Source organism: Neofelis nebulosa, chromosome X, assembly GCF_028018385.1.
Source record: "Neofelis nebulosa isolate mNeoNeb1 chromosome X, mNeoNeb1.pri, whole genome shotgun sequence".
NCBI classification, from domain to species: domain Eukaryota; kingdom Metazoa; phylum Chordata; class Mammalia; order Carnivora; family Felidae; genus Neofelis; species Neofelis nebulosa.
The window spans coordinates 12,272,562-12,291,370 of NC_080800.1; the positions used below are offsets into that span (position 1 = coordinate 12,272,562).

Sequence of the window (18,809 nt, forward strand, 5' to 3'; positions counted from 1 at the left end):
ATTATTTTTTCAACTCCACAGATTCTTCGGCCCCAAAATTCCTATCACCTGCCTTCTAGCTACCATCTCCTTGCTCTTCCTGGTATCTTTCTTTCTTGGTATTGTTCCCTTTATTTTCATACAATCCTGGTGAGACCTACGCATTCCCTAACACAAATTCTCATTCTATTGGCCATCCTCACCCCCTAAATAGCTTCCCCTGCTAGGACCTTTGACAGACACTTTCATCCCAAACACTCACTCTTCTCCCTCAGGTTCACAGAAGCCTGCTTTAACTGCAGTAGCTTAATTTCCTTGTGGCCCCCGCAGATCACAGGGAGAGCTTGAATAAAATTCGTTTTCCTGTGAAATACACTGTTCCTAATTCTTATTCCCTAAGGGCTGGGTATTAACAGTAAGTCTTAGGGGCAGAAGTGCAGAAACAATACAGGTCAAACCTTCCTGCTAAAGCAGATTAAATCATTTCGCACTGGTACAGATCAGTAAGGGAACTGGATGACTGTTCACACGAAAACCTTTGGCATTTGATTATATACTCATTATCTTATATGTTAATATTTTACAGAGAGCAAATGAATTCTTTCACTAGATATTTCTCCTTGGCGAAGAGCAGAACTTCAGTAACTTGTAAATCCTTTGTTGAGGAGCGCTACTTTGTTTCACTCTTTCTTGTTCGAGAAAGAGTTGATCTCCTGAACTCATTCTTCTAATATACTTTTGCCCAACATTAATCATTTGAGGGATAGAAAGTTTTGACATGCATAAAATGCACAGTGGGTGAAGTAAAAACAAACTGTATCCTTCCTCTTCTTTGAAGTCAAGAACACATTTCAGTTTTGAAAGTTTGTTATGATCACAAGGAGAGGAGGAGACAAATTCTCAGGAAAAAAATGTGTAAAACTTGAAATTGGGTTAAAAAAAATACTACTGAGTGTCTGAAATTGGGTTAAAAAAATACTACTGAGTGTCTGGTGGATACACCTTTCTGGACAATTTACACCTTCTATTTGTCCTTGAGTTATTTTTTTAAGTTTTTATTTATTTATTTTGAGAGAGAGGCAGAGACAGAGAGGGAGACAGACAATCCCAAGCAGGCTCCACACCGTCATTGTGGACCCCAATACAGGGCTCGAACTTGCAGAACCGTGAGATCGTGACCTGAGCTGAAACTGAGTTGGATGTTTAACCAAGTGAGCCACGCGGGTGCCCCTGTCTTTGAGTTATTTTGCAAATCTGTAAGTAGTAGACAACTGACATAATGTAAATTATTTTTGTCCACTTGATTTTCTATGGACTGATTACTATTTTGATTCCTATATATGCATGGTTCCTTGAAGTCTCCTTTGAACTGTTTTGAACATTTTACTACTAGTTCCCTCATTAATTAATGAGATAATAAAATCTTTAATGGCATTTATTTTTAATTTGTATGAGAGTCATGACTTTACCTTGTTTTTTCAAAAAGTATCTTTTAAAGGGAAAGGCTGTACATTAATTAAGGAAGGTAAGTCCTTAGAGACCCAAGAAATGAGAATGTTTGTCTTGGTTTTTAAATAAAAGTCAAAGGTATGACTGGTTCTTCAAAACACCTTACATTTAATCTCAACAACTCTGAGAGGTACCATAAGTATTCCCATTTTACAGATTACAAGAGAATAACAAAGGGGAAGTAATTTGTCTGTATTTAAACAGTTAGCAAGAGGCAAAACCAAAAGGATTTGGGCTCCAGAATCCATGTGATGAACCATCATACAATAGTGCCATACAAGGTGTTCTTGACAAAAGAAGACAGTAGTAAACATTCGTGGCTAATATTTAAACCAGGGGTTCTCAGCCACAGCACAACTGACATCTGGGGTTGAATAAGTCTGTTTTGAGGTGCTATCCTATGTATAATAGAATGTTTATCAGCACCCCAACTTCTGTCTACTCAATGCTGGTAGAACCCCCCCATACATGCCCCGCCTCAACCATGACAACAAAAATGTCTCCAGACATTTCCAAATGTTTCCTTGGAAGCAAAATTGTCCTTGGATGAGAACCACTCATCCAAACTGATCACTAAAACAAACTAACGAAATTAAATCTTTGACATATTAATACATAAGTCATTGTAAGAAGAGAGAGAATTCTTCAAAATCTATGAAAACAGCAAACTCATCAACAAGTTGATTTACCAGTAGAAGACATATTTAGCGGTGATTACCTTATGGCTGTCTGTACCTCAACAGCAGGAAGGGTGTGATTTTTCAAAGGATCTGTAACCACAAACCAGAATGACACTCGCTGGGTTACATTGCAAACTAGGACGTGGGAAATTCTGCAGATGATGGGGGAAAAAAATACATTGTAAGTAAATAATATCTAATTACATTAGAACATCCACTCCGGTGTTATAACTGTCTGAAAACGTGTCTTAGCTATGAATGAAGTCATTTCTACCATTATGAAGAAATGTCTTATTAAGAAAAAACTAGCATAGAAAATTTCCTTTGTTTGAAAAGCACATATTTAGGGATCATCCATTAAATAAGGATCTACCAAAATGAAAAAACAAGAAAAATTACACAGTAGAGCATTACGGATCTTATTCTCGCATCACCCACTAGCTGACAGCACGCGGGCTTCAACACTGGCCTCTTTTCTGAGCCACAGGAGCCTTTTGTACTTCCTCATCAAGCTCTTTTTAGTGTCTTCCTCATTCAGCCGTCTACAGCTTGGGTCCAGACAAATCAGGTGCCACTCTTCATCCAATACTTGCTTCCTCTGTTGACCATGTTTCCCTCCCTCTCCTACTCCAGTACTGGAGCCAACTCAATAAAAGACTTCCAAACTGAAGTGCTATAATCAATTTACCAGCAGCCTTTGAACACTGTTTCTGCAGTTACCTGCTTTCCAACCGTACATTGGAAATGTGCCTCATTCTACTCTGTAAACACAGATTACCAATAGAAACGACACGAAAGAAATGGCCTAAGTGTTCAGAATGGAGACGACCCATATAGGAATGTATGAAGGGCATAAAGGTTGAAAATCATAGGAGAGTCCACATAAATAAACACTGTCAGTGCTAAAACGCTAAAACATAAATCCTGAATGGCTTTCACCATTTTCAGATTGCAGAGGTGACTGACATCAGGTACTATTCTAGAATAATGAAGACATATCCGCTTTACTAATAAGTTGACTTCATTTTCCTTAAAAGAGCGAATGTTCTTTAAGGTGTATTATGTTCATTTTCACAATAAAGACAGGGCCATTGTGTCGATTTTCTATAATTTTCGGGACCTGATAGAAACTGCTCCATTTTCTCCCTTGCAATGTCACATACAGAAGCCAAGCCCTCCTGGCCCCTCTGCTGGAGCCAAGCGCCTGGGACCAGTGCTGGGAAGTGGGAGGTTCTCCCCCCAACCCCGCCCTCAGCAGCAGGGAACGCCCCACACAGTTGCCACATCCATGGGGCGCTGGCCCCACACGGGCACGACCCCGTGCCCAGAGGGCCCCCACGAGTGACCCCACGTGCTGTCCTTGTGCCTGATGCCAATGATCCTCCTAGCTCTGCATGCTTCACAACTACAGACTTCGGGAACCTACAGAAGTCGAATTTCCACCTCAGAGGTCCCGACCCCGCTGCACTGAGATCATGGGCAGCTGCCTGGGCACAGCCATGGCCACACTGCCACGCCTGGCCCAGAAGCGAGGTTCCCCCTGGCCCAGGCCCACCCGCTGCCGCCCGGGGCCCGGATGGGAGCCGTAGCCTCTCCTGGGTCTACAGCCAGCCCACCCCCACTGTGCCACCCTGCTGGGACCGTGCCAGAATCTGGAGGATGATGGTCCCCAAGGCCTGGAGAAGCTTTCACCGCAAGCCACCCCTCCAGATATTCATGGGGTTGGATTTTTCTAGTGATCACAAGAGTCTGATGAAATGGCTGGGGAATGCCCAGAACCCCACACACAGTTGGAGCCTGGTGACCATCGAACTCACTCCTGTGGAGCACAGAGGGAGATTCTATAGATGTCCACCTATCCAGGAGCCCCTGGGGCCCTATGTCAAGGAGGCCCCGCCGAGGGCTCCTAGCCAATGCAAGAAAGCAAAAAAAAGAATCGGAGCACCTCTCTGCTTTGAACCTTCCAGGCCAAGGTAGAGAGGCAGAGACCGGGGGCCAGGCATTCCTCCTTCAGGCCTGTATGGAGAGACAGAGTGGTCCCTTCCTTTGTGCCCGGGCCTGGGCCTCCGTTGTGAGGCCTCTGCTCCTGGTGCAGCTGGGCCCCAGAGGACACCGACCCGGGCCTACCTGCCTCAAGGACACAGCACCGTGGCCTGGGCTGCCGAACAGATCAGTACTCCCCAGGGCCTGGGCCTCCCATGGCCTGATGTCTCCCCCGTATCCTGAGTCAGAGCCCTGCCACCTCCACCTCCTGAGACTCAAACCCACAGTTGTTTCACTCTGCCCTACCCCCACATGGGCCCCTGACACCCCCGGTCAGCCCTCTCCCCCGCAGCTGGCGGCTCCACCAAGCCCCCAGACCCACTCCCTTGACCCTGCAGAGCCCACACTGAAGAAGCTCTCCAGCTACCCAAACCTCTGCCTTCCTTGTGCCCACCCAGTCCTCCCACCTGTTCCCACACTCATCGGGAAGGCATGCTTCTCCCCTACTTCCCCACTTTGTGAAGTGAAAATGGCGTTCTTGTTTTAGATAAAAATAATAGACAACTTTATGATCACAGAGAATGTCACTGTCTTTCTTTCAGATGTACATATGTTAGGATTGCGTCTACACTGTGAATTCACCTTGGCCCTGTAACATCTGGGACCAGATAATTCTTTGTGGTTTGTTGGGTGCTGCTGTCCTCTCCATTATAGGGTTTGAGCAGAATCCCTGGCCTCTGTCCCCGAGGGGCCAGCAGCATACACACATTGTGAAAATAAAAAACTGTCTCCAATCATTGCCAAATATTCCGGGGCGGGGCAGGCGCTGGGAGGAATCACTCAAAAACAAAGACAAAACCACTGGCAGAGAATCTCTGAGGGACAGTGACCTCTACTGGCAGAAACAGCCAGGTTGGTCTCCCAATATATGCTATGTTAAAACACAGCAAAGACAGAGACAACAGACTGAAGTGGTACATGCTTGGAAAAAACGTCCCCCAATTTCGTAGCATGCTGTGGTGTGAATGATTCAAAGACTGGGCCCGTGAATCATCAGAAAATGCAAATTAAAAAAAATAAGCTACTCATTTAAGTGCCTCAGGTTGGCAAAAATGAAAATGCTAAATAATACGAAATGCCGGTAAAGACGCAGAGAATCGGCATCCGAGGCAGTGCTGTGGGTGTGAACACATCCAGCCACTCTGCGGTGGCACTTGAGAGTGTGCCCTGGAGCATAGTGTGCCTCCCAGAAACTCTCTTGCACACACAAACCACACACACACACACACACACACACACACACACACACACACACACACAGATTGGCGAGGATGTTCTCCCCAGCACTCTTTGTCAGAGCAGACAACTGGATAACCTAAATGCCCACCAGTAGGGGATGATAAAGTAAATGCACTACATTCTGCCAAGGGAAGACTGTTCCACGAACTCAAGGAAAGAAACAACCCAAGGATTCTCCACTCCTGGACTACCAGGCCACATAATTCTGTGCAGGGCAGGGTGTTTAGCAGCACACCCAACCCCGATCGCCCACAGATCAACAGGCCCGCCTCCGGTGGTGACAATCAAAATCGCCTCCAGGCATTGCCAAATATCCCCCGAGGGACAAACATCACCCCCAGCTGGAAATCACTGAACTAGAGCTACATGTCTTACAACACGTTGCATTGCAGAAATACACTGGTGAATGAAAAGATGGGGAGTGGGATATTCTGTGTAGCACATGCCATTGATATAATTTAAACAAATGCAAAGGAATATTGCTGGAAACATAGGGGAGGCCAAAAAGCGGATAAGAGGTCACCTGGACACTTTGCCTACATTTTTCTTTCCATCTAAAGCCTCTTTAATTACTGTTCAAACATGAATTTCATGGCATTCCCCCTTCAGAGAGTCAGAGAATGCGCTGCAAACAAGGCAAAGTCCCTTCTCCTGTGCTACCTAAATGGGGTCAGTACCCTACCCACATAGGAAGCACTTATAAAAATCCTCCAAAGTGTCACGGTCTTGAAAAGCAAGGCTGACCAAGGTCATGAAAACCAAAGGAAGGAAGATACAGAAACTGTCTTCATCACTACAGTGGTCACTACAGAGGCATAGATTCTGGAACATAAGAAGGACATTAGTCGAAAAGGGAAGAGGGTCTGAAAAGTTCCATACTTTAGTGACATTGAACCAATGATAGTTTCTTAATTTTGATATATCTATCACAGTTATTTAACATGATAGTATCAGGGAAACGGGGGAAGAGTCTAGAGCAGAGTTTCTCAAAGTCGGAACTATTAACATTTTAGGCTGGATGAGTCTTGCTTATGGGAGGCTGTGTATTCTGGAGGATGTATAGCACATCCTCAGCCTCTACACGTTCAAGGCCAGTGTTGCTTGTGGGAGGCTGTCGATTCTTCTGGAGGACGTATGGCACATCCTTGGCCTCTACATGTTCGAGGCCAGTAGCATATCCAGTTGTGAAAAGCAAAATACCTCCAGGCACTTCTAAATATCCTTGGGCACAGTGGAGGGATGAAATCCCCCCAGGTTGAGGACCACTGATACATAGGATCTGTCTAGATTTTCTCTGCAAGTCTTTTGTAAATACATATATTTTTTCTATTTACGTACACAAATACAGGAACAAAGCCGTTATTTTAAAGTTGCCAGGGCGCAGTAAAATGATCTATAAGAATAAGACAAGGCAGTGGATCAATAATAGTTTTTACTATTTTCATTGATGAAGAGCTAATAGATGCAAATGTACTTTGAAAATGAAAAGAGTCACATTCAAATGCAAGACACTGGCATCCATCGGCATAAGGGTGGTCTTAATTATGTAAAATGTCTGGGCGTGAGTTCCGTTACGTGTTCACACGTATCAAGGATTTATCGGGGGGCCTCCAAGTGTGCTGGAGTCCTAAGAAGCACCGTTTCCATCACTTCTCCAATTTGGGTGTGAGCGCAAAGGGGAATCATTTTGGCTACTGAGGGTCCTCAACTAAAGAACATTAAGTATCCCACCCACATGGTGGTTCCTCCAGTAAAAGAAGTCTAGGGTTTTTAGCAAGCAAAAGTGACCCTGTGCTCAACAGATACCAACCACAGAAATATAATTGCTGAGAAGTATTGATATTTTTGTTCAGATCCAGGCAGTGAAGCGGGAACGAGTAAGGGCACGCCCTAAGTTAGCAAGGTTGTGGGCAAAGGCCAGGGAAAAGCATGCCCTGCTTCTGGAGAAGGCTGTAGAAGAAGGCAGAGAAACACCCGTGGGCTGGGGTGGCCTCCTTATTTGGATGATGCTTGCAGAAATGAACTGTGATGTCTTGGTTCCCCCAAGAGTAAGAAAGTGAGGCCCAAGAAGAGAAAACCCAGGCAGTGCACAGCTACTGCCACTGTGGCCATTGACACCATGGCCATCAGGGGAGTCTCCACGAGGATGGACGAAGAGCAGAAATGGGTGGCTGAGCACTGGTTTCCTGTGTCCACTGTACCCTAAGAGACAGGCCTGTGGCTTAGGCCTGGATGGTAAGCATGCTTCACTCACTCACAAATGTGTACCGAAAACAGGCGTACATTAGCCAATACGGTCAGGGATGGTGAGGAAAAGAGTTCCTGCTGCAAGGGCTCTTAGATTCCATGACCCTTCTCATAAGTGCCAGGTGCAGGAGTTTAGTGGCGAGACCCTTGAACACCAAGGTCACGGTGTCTTGAACCAGTGAGAAGATTAAAAACCAAAGTAGAGGCCAATACTTCCCGAGATGTCTGAGTTGACTCCGAAGATTCCATACCCCATCTAAGAATGGACCCAGGACGGCCGGGAGGGCAAAGGGCTTCTAGATTTCATGTGGTTTGTCCACAGTCTGTGTCAGGAGGTTCTCTAATCCCTGTCCTGATATGAACTTCCTTGTGTCCAGGCAAAGAACACCCTCTTTAATTTTATCAGCTGCGGGGTCACCTGGGACACTGTCTAAAATACTCAGTTTGTCTGCAGCACAAACCTTCTCTGGGCCCTGGGACAGGAGGGCAAGGCCCAGGTCTGTGCTGCGCTGCGAGCCCCTGTGTTCCTGCGGTGTGGCCCGAGTAGGCACTCAGTGAGTGAGTGAGAAATGGGTGGATGAATTAATGGAATGGAGAAATGAACTCCATTGTTTCTATGATATTCTGAGAGACAAACTGGGAACGTAAATTGGGCCAAGACCAAATGGAAAGGGGGGAATGAAAGGAGGGAGGTTACTTCCCCAAAACTTTGTTTACACAACCACAGATACTCAGACAACACAATAGTAGCCGAGCTCTCTCGCATAAGAAGACTCCTGATACACGGTGTAGATAGGGGTAGCGGAGAGGAAGTGTAACTGTGAGGGAAGCTGGTAGTAAAATGGAAGTAACTGAAGACTGGTCCTGCAGACTTTAGTAGTAATGTCCTTAGCGACCAAAGGATACAAATTCCTCCCATTCTGGCTTATGTACCACTGGTGTGGCTTCTCCCTGGCCTTTCTCCAAATGTGACCACATGGAACGTCCTCGAAGATTTACACAAAATGAAACCCTAATCAAACAACAAGCACCTAGTGAGCTAAGCACGTCTTTGTAAAGTTTATTTTGATGTATGAAGTAAACTGAAATGCCTACGTCTTAAGAGTTCTCGTCACAAGAAACAAATTCTGAAACTATGTATAATGACGGATGTTAACTAGATTTCTAATTTTTTTTTTCCAACTTTTTTAAATTTATTTTTGGGACAGAGAGAGACATAGCATGAACGGGGGAGGGGCAGAGAGAGAGGGAGACACAGAATCGGAAACAGGCTCCAGGCTCCGAGCCATCAGCCCAGAGCCCGACGCGGGGCTCGAACTCACGGACCGCGAGATCGTGACCTGGCTGAAGTCGGACGCTTAACCGACTGCGCCACCCAGGCGCCCCGGATGTTAACTAGATTTCTTGTGGCGATCGTTTTGCGACATACACAAATTTGCATCGTTATGTTGTCTGCCAATAACTAATCCAATGTGGTAGGTCCGTTATACTTCAATTTAAAAACGAATTACTAAACCCAAATGCCAGGAGCACAACTAAAGGGAAATGCTACATTTTTGAAATTGTAAATATAGATGGGTTTGCCGGAATTATTGGAATTTGCCTCAATAATCACTTTGCCCAACTCTCTTACGAAGTAATAACATTTACATATACCCTAATGGCTTCTCAAGCAAATCCTGAAAAGGTAAAAATGTGCACTCCCTTTCCTCAAGTGTGGAAAGCCTTGGTTTTATACTAATCCTCTACGGTTTGGCTCCACTGCCATTTCTCCTCAAGGGCGCCAGACAGGGCCACCTGCATCCAAGGGGTGGTAAGAATCAGGCCTCTTGTTGCTGGAAACCAAAGGCCTAAATAGGAGCTGGGCTGCTGTTTTATAAGCACAAGACCACTAATCCCCTTACCGTGGACACAACAGCACGTTGTTCCTTTTTAGATCACAAGACTTGTCCTTGAATAACTAGGCAGAGGGAGAAATTCATTCCATGCTCTCCACCGTGAAAATCGGAAAGAAAACGGCATGCCTGAGGCAGACTTCTCCCTCTGTTGCTCAAAATGATACATTATCCTAAAAGCCAATAAATACTTAAGCAAACTGGGCAGGTAAATGTCCCAGCTGACTTGGGAATTAGACTAGAGTTTAACCTTAGATTATATTTCTCCAGAAAATGCCTTCAAACATTTAAGTTTTTCTGTGAAACTATTTTAGTAAAGCTGGCCTAAACCTTACTGTAATCACTTGAAAACATCCAGCTGCCATCTTCTTCAAATTCACAAGAAATCTTCACACAGTCTGATCTAATGAACCCAGAACTTTCTATCTTTGAAATTTCTCCATACATCTTCTATTCTGCCTTGAAGAAAATCCAGGAAGTAGCAAGAAAAGCAAGATGTCAAGATTTAAGTAATGACTTTGAAGGAACTGTCTTGTTTTGGTCACATTCAGTCCACCTGCCTACCACTTCTCCCACGCCCTGCTTCCTCAATGTGGGCGCTATGCTGCGTGGGACCTGGTTTTATCCATCAACTTAATGTCAGGGCCGAGCACCCAGTAGACTTGAGTAGAGCTTCCTCAACTCTACGGATTCCAGCACAGCCATGCAGTCCACAGGCTGGCCTCAGTAGACCTCGGGGCAGAAACAGGTCTCTGTTTCTCACCCCTCTGCCTTTCCCTGCCCTGTCAGCTCTGCCTCCTTCTTCCTTGACAGCATCTGAAGCAAATGGTGTAGCTTTCCAGTCACTTCTCCTTATTAAAAAGATCGGGGGAGGTGAATCAAAACTCGGACCAAAACGGTCTTCCTGCCTGACACACAGCTTCTCTCCGTCCAGCAGTGCTGACCTGAGTGGAGTGCACCACTGATGTAGTCTCTGTGCACACTTACCTCCCCACCCCACCCCCCGCACGTGTCCCTTCCGCCCCCCACCTGCTTCATCCCGCTCATTTAGGGATGGAAAGGGAGACGGGAGAGGGCTGCGGGCACGAGGGACGGAAACAGCAGAGTTCTCTGTCCTTAGGGCTCTCTATGGGTCCCTCTGGCTGTTCACCGTTCGGGGTCCTCCGTTGAGGTGGCTTCCTCGCGTTCTCCATTCAGAGCGCCTTGTGGGGCCCCTGGGGAGCCGTCCGGGGACCTGTCTGGAGACCTTTGCACCGCATCTTCCCCTGACGCGGGCGACGCACTCTGATCAACTTCCTCCATCCCCCCCTCTGCTCGGCCTCCAGTGGTGCACTGCCAGCCTTGACCCCCTGCCTCCTCCTGCCCTGAGGTTGGTTCTCAGCCCCAAAGCCAGGGACTCCATCCAGCTCCCTCCCGCAGCCTCTGCTTGCTCCCGGGAATCCATTCAAGGGCAGACCCCTTGCAGAGCCGTCCTCCCCCACCCAATGACAGGAGCTCCAGCCCGCCTTCCACCTTGAGACTTCTCCAGCTACAAGGCAGGCCTCAGTGACTGGCTTCACCATCATGCACGTGGGGGAGCATCTGACAGGAAATCATATGCCAGTCTCTCCTCTCCAGACAGCTCCACTCTCGGTGAGCAATTCTCTACCTGACTCGAGGCAGACAGGGACACAAGCAAGGGTGACACTCAAAGCACATACTCGCTAGTGTGGCATGGGCACCACCTCATCTGAATGGGTCCAGTTGTCAGCACCCCACGTGGCTACATGGTGTGTACGTGCTGGAACTCACTCCTGCCTGTTCCTGTCCTATGCGGGAGGGAGTGGAAATGTCACAGCCTCTCTGCAGGCCCGCACCCCCTGCCTCTCTGACCCTCTAGCCTTCTCTCCCACTGCCTGCTGGGGTTGGGTGAGGGTGACTGGACCCGTTCAGTGTCCTACCAGTCCTGTGTGAACGCCGCCAGGACCTCTCTCTAGGAAAAACCTCCTCTTGCATAGTCAGTCAAGGTCATACTGGATCAAGGATATATCAATCGTAGGTTTCCAAATATGCAAAAGCATCCTCAGGACATACTGAGCTCTGTGTCACAGGAGGCGGTCAAGCTTGATACAAGAGATATCGTAGCCAGGACCGGATAACAGGTGGAATGAAAATGAGGGTATCCATTATTCTGATTATCATTTGATTATCTTTAGTGAGCTACTTTGTACATTTTCAATTCTGTACATCTCAGTATCTTCAAGTTTTCTGCAATATTCATAAAATAAGCAACGAGGAAAAATAAGTAAAGAAATAGTGAATGTCGCAGATCCGGATCCCTGAAGCCATCCCGGAAATGGGTATTTGCCACTGGAGGGGTTTGCTAGGGCGGCTGTAACAAATACTATAGACTGTGTGGCTTAAGCCACAGAAATGTATTTTCTTACAATTCTGGACGCTAGAAGTCTCAGATCAGGGTGTGGTCAGGGTTGATTTCTTCTGGGGCTTCTTTCTTTGGCTTGTGGATGGCTGCCCTCTCCCGTCTTACCTGGGCTTTCCTCTGTGCACACCTGTGTCCTAAACTCTTCTTCTTATAAGGACACCATTCGTGGTGGATTAAAGCCCACCTACAGGACCTCATCTTACGTTAATTACCTCTTTAAGGACCCTATCTCCAAATACAACAATCACATTCTGAGCTATGAGGGGTTAGGACTTGAACGCATGAATTTTTTTTTGGGGGGGGGGAGGGGGACACAATTCATCCCATAGCAGCTCCCCTGCAGAATTTATTTTGTCCCTCGCTGGCACCAAAAGGCCTCTCTAAGGCAGAAGAGTTAAAACCTGACCCGGTAGCCAGGCTACTGGTGTCTTCTATCCAGCCACCACACTCGCGAGAGGCAGCCTCTCTGCAAAGTTGTTTTCAATCCCGTCTTGCATTTTGTGCTGCCCTTTCCCACAGCGGCAGCCCGTTCACGTAAGGATGCAGCCTTCTTTACGGCAGTGCATGTAGAATGGGGCTCAGCTACTGAATTGCATCTTAAACACCTCCTGGTTCATTAAGCAGCCCTCATCACTCAGCCTCCCGACAGCAGTACTGCTGGCTCTCACACTGCCTGTGCTTCTACAGGAAAAAATTTGTTGACCCCTGATAAAGTTTTGCACTTTTTCACTTGTTTAAAGGACACTGGCAACAAAGGCTTCCGTATATCTCGTGCACCCAATTCCAAGTGAAACATGTTTGCAAGTCAACAAGATCAGATATTCACAGACGTATACAATGCCCTAAGTTCATAAAGAAAAATTCAAAAGTGAATTCCTCAAAATTCATCTAAAATGTTACAGACTATTTGCAGGGGTTGGAGGTTGCATTGTAAGATGATCGGGTGAGGGGGGGGTTTCTTATATTTTTCCTTTTCAAATTTCTGCAAAGCAATCACCTCATTTTTTTGAAAAAGGTTATGATAAACAACTGTGGAAAGAGTGCTGCAGCTTAAAAGGCAGATGATAAGCACAAAAATATATGTTTTTCTGCAACTCTATAAAGTAGGAGTAGAGTTCACTTTGGACACAATTTTCTTTTCCCCTACACCTCCTTTTTCTAATTTTTTGAATCATGTGAATATATTACCTATTTTTAAATATTTATGTGTACGTGTGTACACACAAATACATATATCATATGTTTACTTTGCTCCCTCAAATTCTATTCTTCTGTTTCCTTCTTCATAGTCACAGTCCATGCATCATATATTGTGGGTTTCAGGTATGCCAATTAATAGTGATCTTGTTTGTCAGGTTCTGAATCATTACAGAATTTAGACAAAAGAATAAAGCAGCTAGGAGACCAAAATGAAAGGCCAGGTTGGAGGACACAGCTTTAATCAGCAGGAAAATTTTCTTCCTAATTAAAAAAAATCCTGAATGGAGATAAATTCATCTACAGTGTCCCATGTACACCCATTGCACATACAGGAGTAATATGCAAGATATTTAACACCCTATATGATATGGCACCTACCAACAGCAACAGTCCTCATCTGTAAACAGCACATACACCTGTAAGGCTGTACAGAACATACAGGTATATGGGCCTGCCCATGCAGGGCCTAATTCTGGACTCAGTGTAGGGAGTAGCACAGAAAACCACCTGCTGTCTAAGGGCAAGCCAGGTCCTAAAGAGAAGGGAGCCACAGACAGCTTCTCCTTCCAGCTCATTGATTGGGTCGGCCTTTTCTCCTCTTGAGGGGAAGAAGGAGAGAGGGAGTAGACAGAAACCAGGAGTGTTACCAGCATCACAAATAGACATGAAAGGAAACATCACAAATACAGAAGAATAGAAAAAATGTAAAACTGTTAACACTTGTACTAAAGCTTCTAAGAAAATAACCAAGGTGCTATGACAGATATCAACAGTGGAATGAACCTATACATATTTATTTCCAAAACGAGTGCTAAGGACTTATTTGTTCCCCTTCCCCAAAATTCCTATGTTGAAGCCTGAACCCACCCCCCCATGTGACTGTATTTGGAGATGGGGCCAGTGAGGAGATAATTACAGTTAAATATGGTCATAAGGGTGCAACCTTGATAGAAGTAGAGTCCTCATTAGAAGAGACACCTGAGAACTCACTCTCCGCCCCCTTCCAATGCCCCCTCAACAGAGGTCACATGAGAACAAAGTTCTAGTGGCATCTGTAAGGCAAGAGAAGAGGACTTGGAATGAGATCTATCTTGCCAGCACCTTGATCTTGGCCTTGCAGCCTCCAGAACTGTCTGGCATTTAAGCCACCACTGGGTGTGGTATTTTGTTATGGCAGCCCTGGCAAACTAATACGATGAGAGTAGAGTTTTTTTTTCTTTCTTCCTTCCTTCCTTTCTAGCTATCTATCTATCTATCCATCTACAAGAGAAATTATATGTATACAATAGGAATGTATAAAAAGCTTATGACATATGACTACCTCTAGAAGTTTTTATCATCATAGCACCTATTGAACAAAGAGCATCGTTGCAACATGATATAAACTGTAAGGTGAGCTAGATTACAAAAGTTTTTTTAATGTTAAAATAGAGATCCTTTTCAAAAATGAAGTTAACTAATTACTTTCAAGATAGAATTTGGAATTAATGCATGCCTCAAATACTACTGCAAATAACCAATTAAGATTTTTTACTGTGTACTTACTCTGTCATTTCTCTGTTGGGAACTTTCCTCATGGAGAAAGCCACCATTGCTTTGAAGAGATATTCCTCATTTGTATCCCAGGCATACTAAGAGAGAAGTAAAACAGAAAATGTAAAAAGGCATAGGATGAAAAATGGTCCATTGCAATTTAATTGTGGCCACCGTGGTATTAATCAGTGCCTGCCTCTCTCTCTCTCCCCCGCCCCCATCTTACTCATACACTAAAGACTGGAGCCCAAGATAAATCATATCACAATAATGTTCAGTATAGGCTTTCTTGGACATTCTATCATTCCAAGTGTGGTGTATTTTCCATTGCATCATCTTCTTCACAATCTGCAGTATTAGTAACCCGTCAACAAATAGTCCATTTGGACATCCCATCCTGGACATTTACAGGACATATACATCATTCCTCCCTTTCTCTCTTCCCTCATAAACTGACTACTTCTCTTAGCTTCCTTTCCTTTACTAACATTGGTACAATTTTTCTTTCCATTTTCTTAGCTGGAAACTTGAGTGTGTGCGCATATAACAGATTGAACTGTGCCCCCGCAAAATGTACATGTTGAAGTCCTAACCCCCAGTACCTCAGAATGTAACCATGTTTGGAGACAGTGTCTTTAGAGATGACTAAGTTTAAATGAGGCCATTAGGGTAGATCCTAATCTAGTATGACTGGTGTCCTGGCAAGAACAGGAAATTTGGACACAGCCACATACAGAGGGAAGACAGCAATCTATAAGCCAAAGGCAGAGGCCTAGAACAGATCCTTCTCTCATAGCCCTCAGAAGGAACCAACCCTGCTGAGACCCTGATCTTGGACTTCTAGCCTCCAGTACGAAGAGAAAATAATTTTCTGTTGCTTAAGCCACCCAGTTCATGGCACTTTGTTAGAGCAGCCCTAGTGAACTGATGTGGCTAACCACATATTTGCGGTGAGTAATCAAGTACGAATGGAGAAAGTCACAAAACAGGGTTTGTTGGTTTAACTCTAAGTTCATGATGTCCTACTCCCAAATTGCCTGGGAATCCCTTAGGTTTCTCCATCAGTTTTCTCTCTAGCTTTGCGCAGTGGCAGTATTGTAGCCAATGAGGTTTATCCGAGGCACGATTATTGCTGACTGAAAACTTTTCCCAGTTTCTCTCTCTCTCGTGGTTCACAGTGACTATCTTGGACCTCTTTCGGCTCCCCTTGCACCAAACTCAGTGCTTTCCCTCACACCTCACACTCACACAGATGTTCTTATCTCCTAATTTACAGATATATACTCAAGTCATCAATTTAAACTCCCCCGTTTTTCTGACACCAAATAAAAAACTCCTGCTATAGACATACATGCTATCCACCTCCTCCCCCGAAAGGCCGGATGCGGTGTTTCTCCTCCCATCAGTGGCCATTGCATCCACTTCTACTAGGAACACTTCCCTCTGCCCTTCTCAGGATCTGAAAGATAACCGTTTCCCCTCTCCTCTGTCCACTGGACTCTGACTTTTAGCAATGCTCAAGCCTCCCCATTACAACACCAGAACCAAATTACTTTACTCAATCGTTCTTCCTCACCTACTGGTGTCTCTCTCCTGCCCTTCACAGCCAACACTCTCAAAGGAGTCGTCATACTCACGTCTTTACGTGCTCACCGTCCACTTATTCTCAACTCCCTCCATCAGCTGCTTTCCAGTTGCACCACTCCACAAAAAGGCTCTCTAAAGCTACCAGTGGCCTCCACATGACGCAGCATGATGAGCGGCCTTCAGCCTCAGCTTGCTCAGCCTGTCAACAGCATCTGACACTCCTGAACACTTCCTTCAACTTGAAGCACTCTCTTCCCTTTTGCAATGCTCATTCTGCTTTTCCTCCTGCCCCTCTGCCCCTTTGGCGGGTTCACCGTTTTCTACAAAGGCTCCAAGTTTTAGAGAACCTCAAAGCTCTATGCTGGACCTTCTCCTCTTGTCATTCTGTACTTTCTCCCTCAGACTGTCATCTAGTCCAGGCTTCCACTCTCACCGAAGTGCAAATGGCCCAGGAATGTAGATCTCAAGCCCACTCTGTCCTTGCCTATTCATCAATAATACCTCAAACTCAACAAGTTCAAAATTAAAGCTATGATTTTCTTGTCTGCACCTGGTTTCCTGACTCATAGGTGGGTCATCATCTGCTCAGTTGCATAATTAGAGACTAAAGCTTCATCCTTGACTCCTTCTCCATTCCTCTTTTCTACTCTCATCCCCTCCACTCTGCCTTCCACACTGTGGCCACTGTCTTCCAAACACTAATTCTACCAAAACATCTCTTCCATAAAACCCTCACTTGCTTTAAAGATAATAGTGAAGTTTCCTAATGCAGTCCACACATTCTTCAGCCTGATCTCTCCTTCTTGCCCAAGCCCATCACATGCCATGCTCTACTCCACTGCTAGAGCTGCCGATGCCCCAGCCTTCCTTCCATCCCCCACTCTCACCAAGTTCCTTCCTGTAATAAGCCTTTGCGTGTGCTGTTCCTTCTGCCCTTTTTCCTTTTATTCTCTGGCTCACCTGCACTCATGCTTTAGACCTCACAGCAAGTGCCGAGCACTAACGCCCCTGACAAGGCCAAAGCCCCCATGTGCTTCTCCTCCCTGCAATACTTGTCAAGCCTACACATTTCCATTTCATTTACTGAATGTTTGATGGACAACCAATCCTCCCAACAGCGTAAGTGCCACGAGGGCAGAGACAGGTCTGATTTATCTGCCATTGTGTCCCCAGCATTCAGCATGGCGCCTGCCTCAGAGGACCCTGGGATAAGCAACCGACAATCTACTCTCTGCGGTAGAGAGAGTCAATTTTACAGTCAGACTGCCTGGGTTCAAATCTCACCTCTGTCACTTGCTGACTTGAGATCTTGGGCACGTCGCTTCATTTTTTACACCTCGGCTTTCTCATTCACCCAGTGACAATGGGAATGCCCGTACTACCTTTCTCAGAGGGTTGTTGTGAGCACTACGTGAACTGATGTGAGTCAAGTGCTCAGAAGGGCCCCCGCTGGAAACTAAACTAAATCCTCAATAAATGCTGCCTGTTACAATGACCATTTCTCACTGGGTGAATAAAATAATATATTGGTGAACTGGCCTGCAAACAGAATACGTACCTCTAAGTACCTGTAGCATTCTTTGATTGCTTCTACCCTGACACATCTTAATATCGCCTTCTATTGGGGAAAATTTTCACAGACCACACGGGGATACTAAAACTAGAATTACACGAATCATCTTATTAATTCGACAGGCTTTATTGCACTTACAGCTACCTGAGCCCAATGAGTATTTTTTAACTTCAATTTCATAAGCACATATTTCATAGTGTTACTTTGATATTTGAGAGGAACTGAAGAAACTGCACGTTAGAATTAGAAAATTTTTGGGCTATGAAACGTCTTATATGGGTGGAACCATGCCATCTTTCCAATGACTAGAAAACTGAGGCTCAGAAAATTCACATGACCATAATGGTGAGGAGCAGAGCCCAAACCAGACCTGAGGGCCTGACTGGGACCCCTTTGCTCCACAGCTTGATTAAAATGTTCAAAACATAAATAAATAAATAAATAAAAATAAAATGTTCAAGTTTGCACAGTTGTTTTGTGTAATACAAAACCTCACAGATTTTCTAGCAGATTTCTAGCACTGCAGATTCAATACCTTAGGCAAAATCATTTTTTAATAATTTCTATTTTACTATTTTTTTTACTTTAACACAGTATCAGATTTGAGGTCTTTCAAATTAATCTATATAACAAGTTTAACATAACTATACAGAGAGGCTCATTACAAGAGAAAGTAGTGTTATTAGCAAACAAAATGAAAAATGAACACACAGTTTGTCCACTTACTGCGTTATCTCCCAGAGCTGTTCTGATACTAAGTCTTACTTTAAAAGCATTTTCTCCATCTGCCAAAAAGAAAAAAAAAGAGCAGCATTTGATGATAAAAATCTGCCAAAACAGAAGACCAAACGTTTAACCAACTCAAATCAACACAATGCTGAACTTCAGCGAAATTGCCCCAA

The 18,809-nt window shown here is 45.0% G+C and overlaps 1 protein-coding gene and 1 pseudogene across 2 annotated transcripts in view; one reads left to right on the plus strand and one right to left on the minus strand.

Annotated features, from left to right (window-relative positions):
- The window catches only part of CLTRN (collectrin, amino acid transport regulator), a 34,487-nt gene that overhangs the window by 12,726 nt on the left and 2,952 nt on the right, over positions 1–18,809 (minus strand). For both annotated transcript variants that reach the window (XM_058713108.1, XM_058713107.1), the window contains exons 2-4: positions 18,634–18,692; positions 14,760–14,845; positions 2,207–2,320 (exon numbers count right to left, since the gene is read on the minus strand). In XM_058713108.1, the coding sequence (XP_058569091.1) occupies positions 2,207–2,320; positions 14,760–14,845; positions 18,634–18,692 (259 nt within the window). The remainder of the gene's footprint in view (positions 1–2,206; positions 2,321–14,759; positions 14,846–18,633; positions 18,693–18,809) is intronic.
- Positions 15,823–15,906, plus strand: LOC131503370 (U4 spliceosomal RNA; annotated as a pseudogene).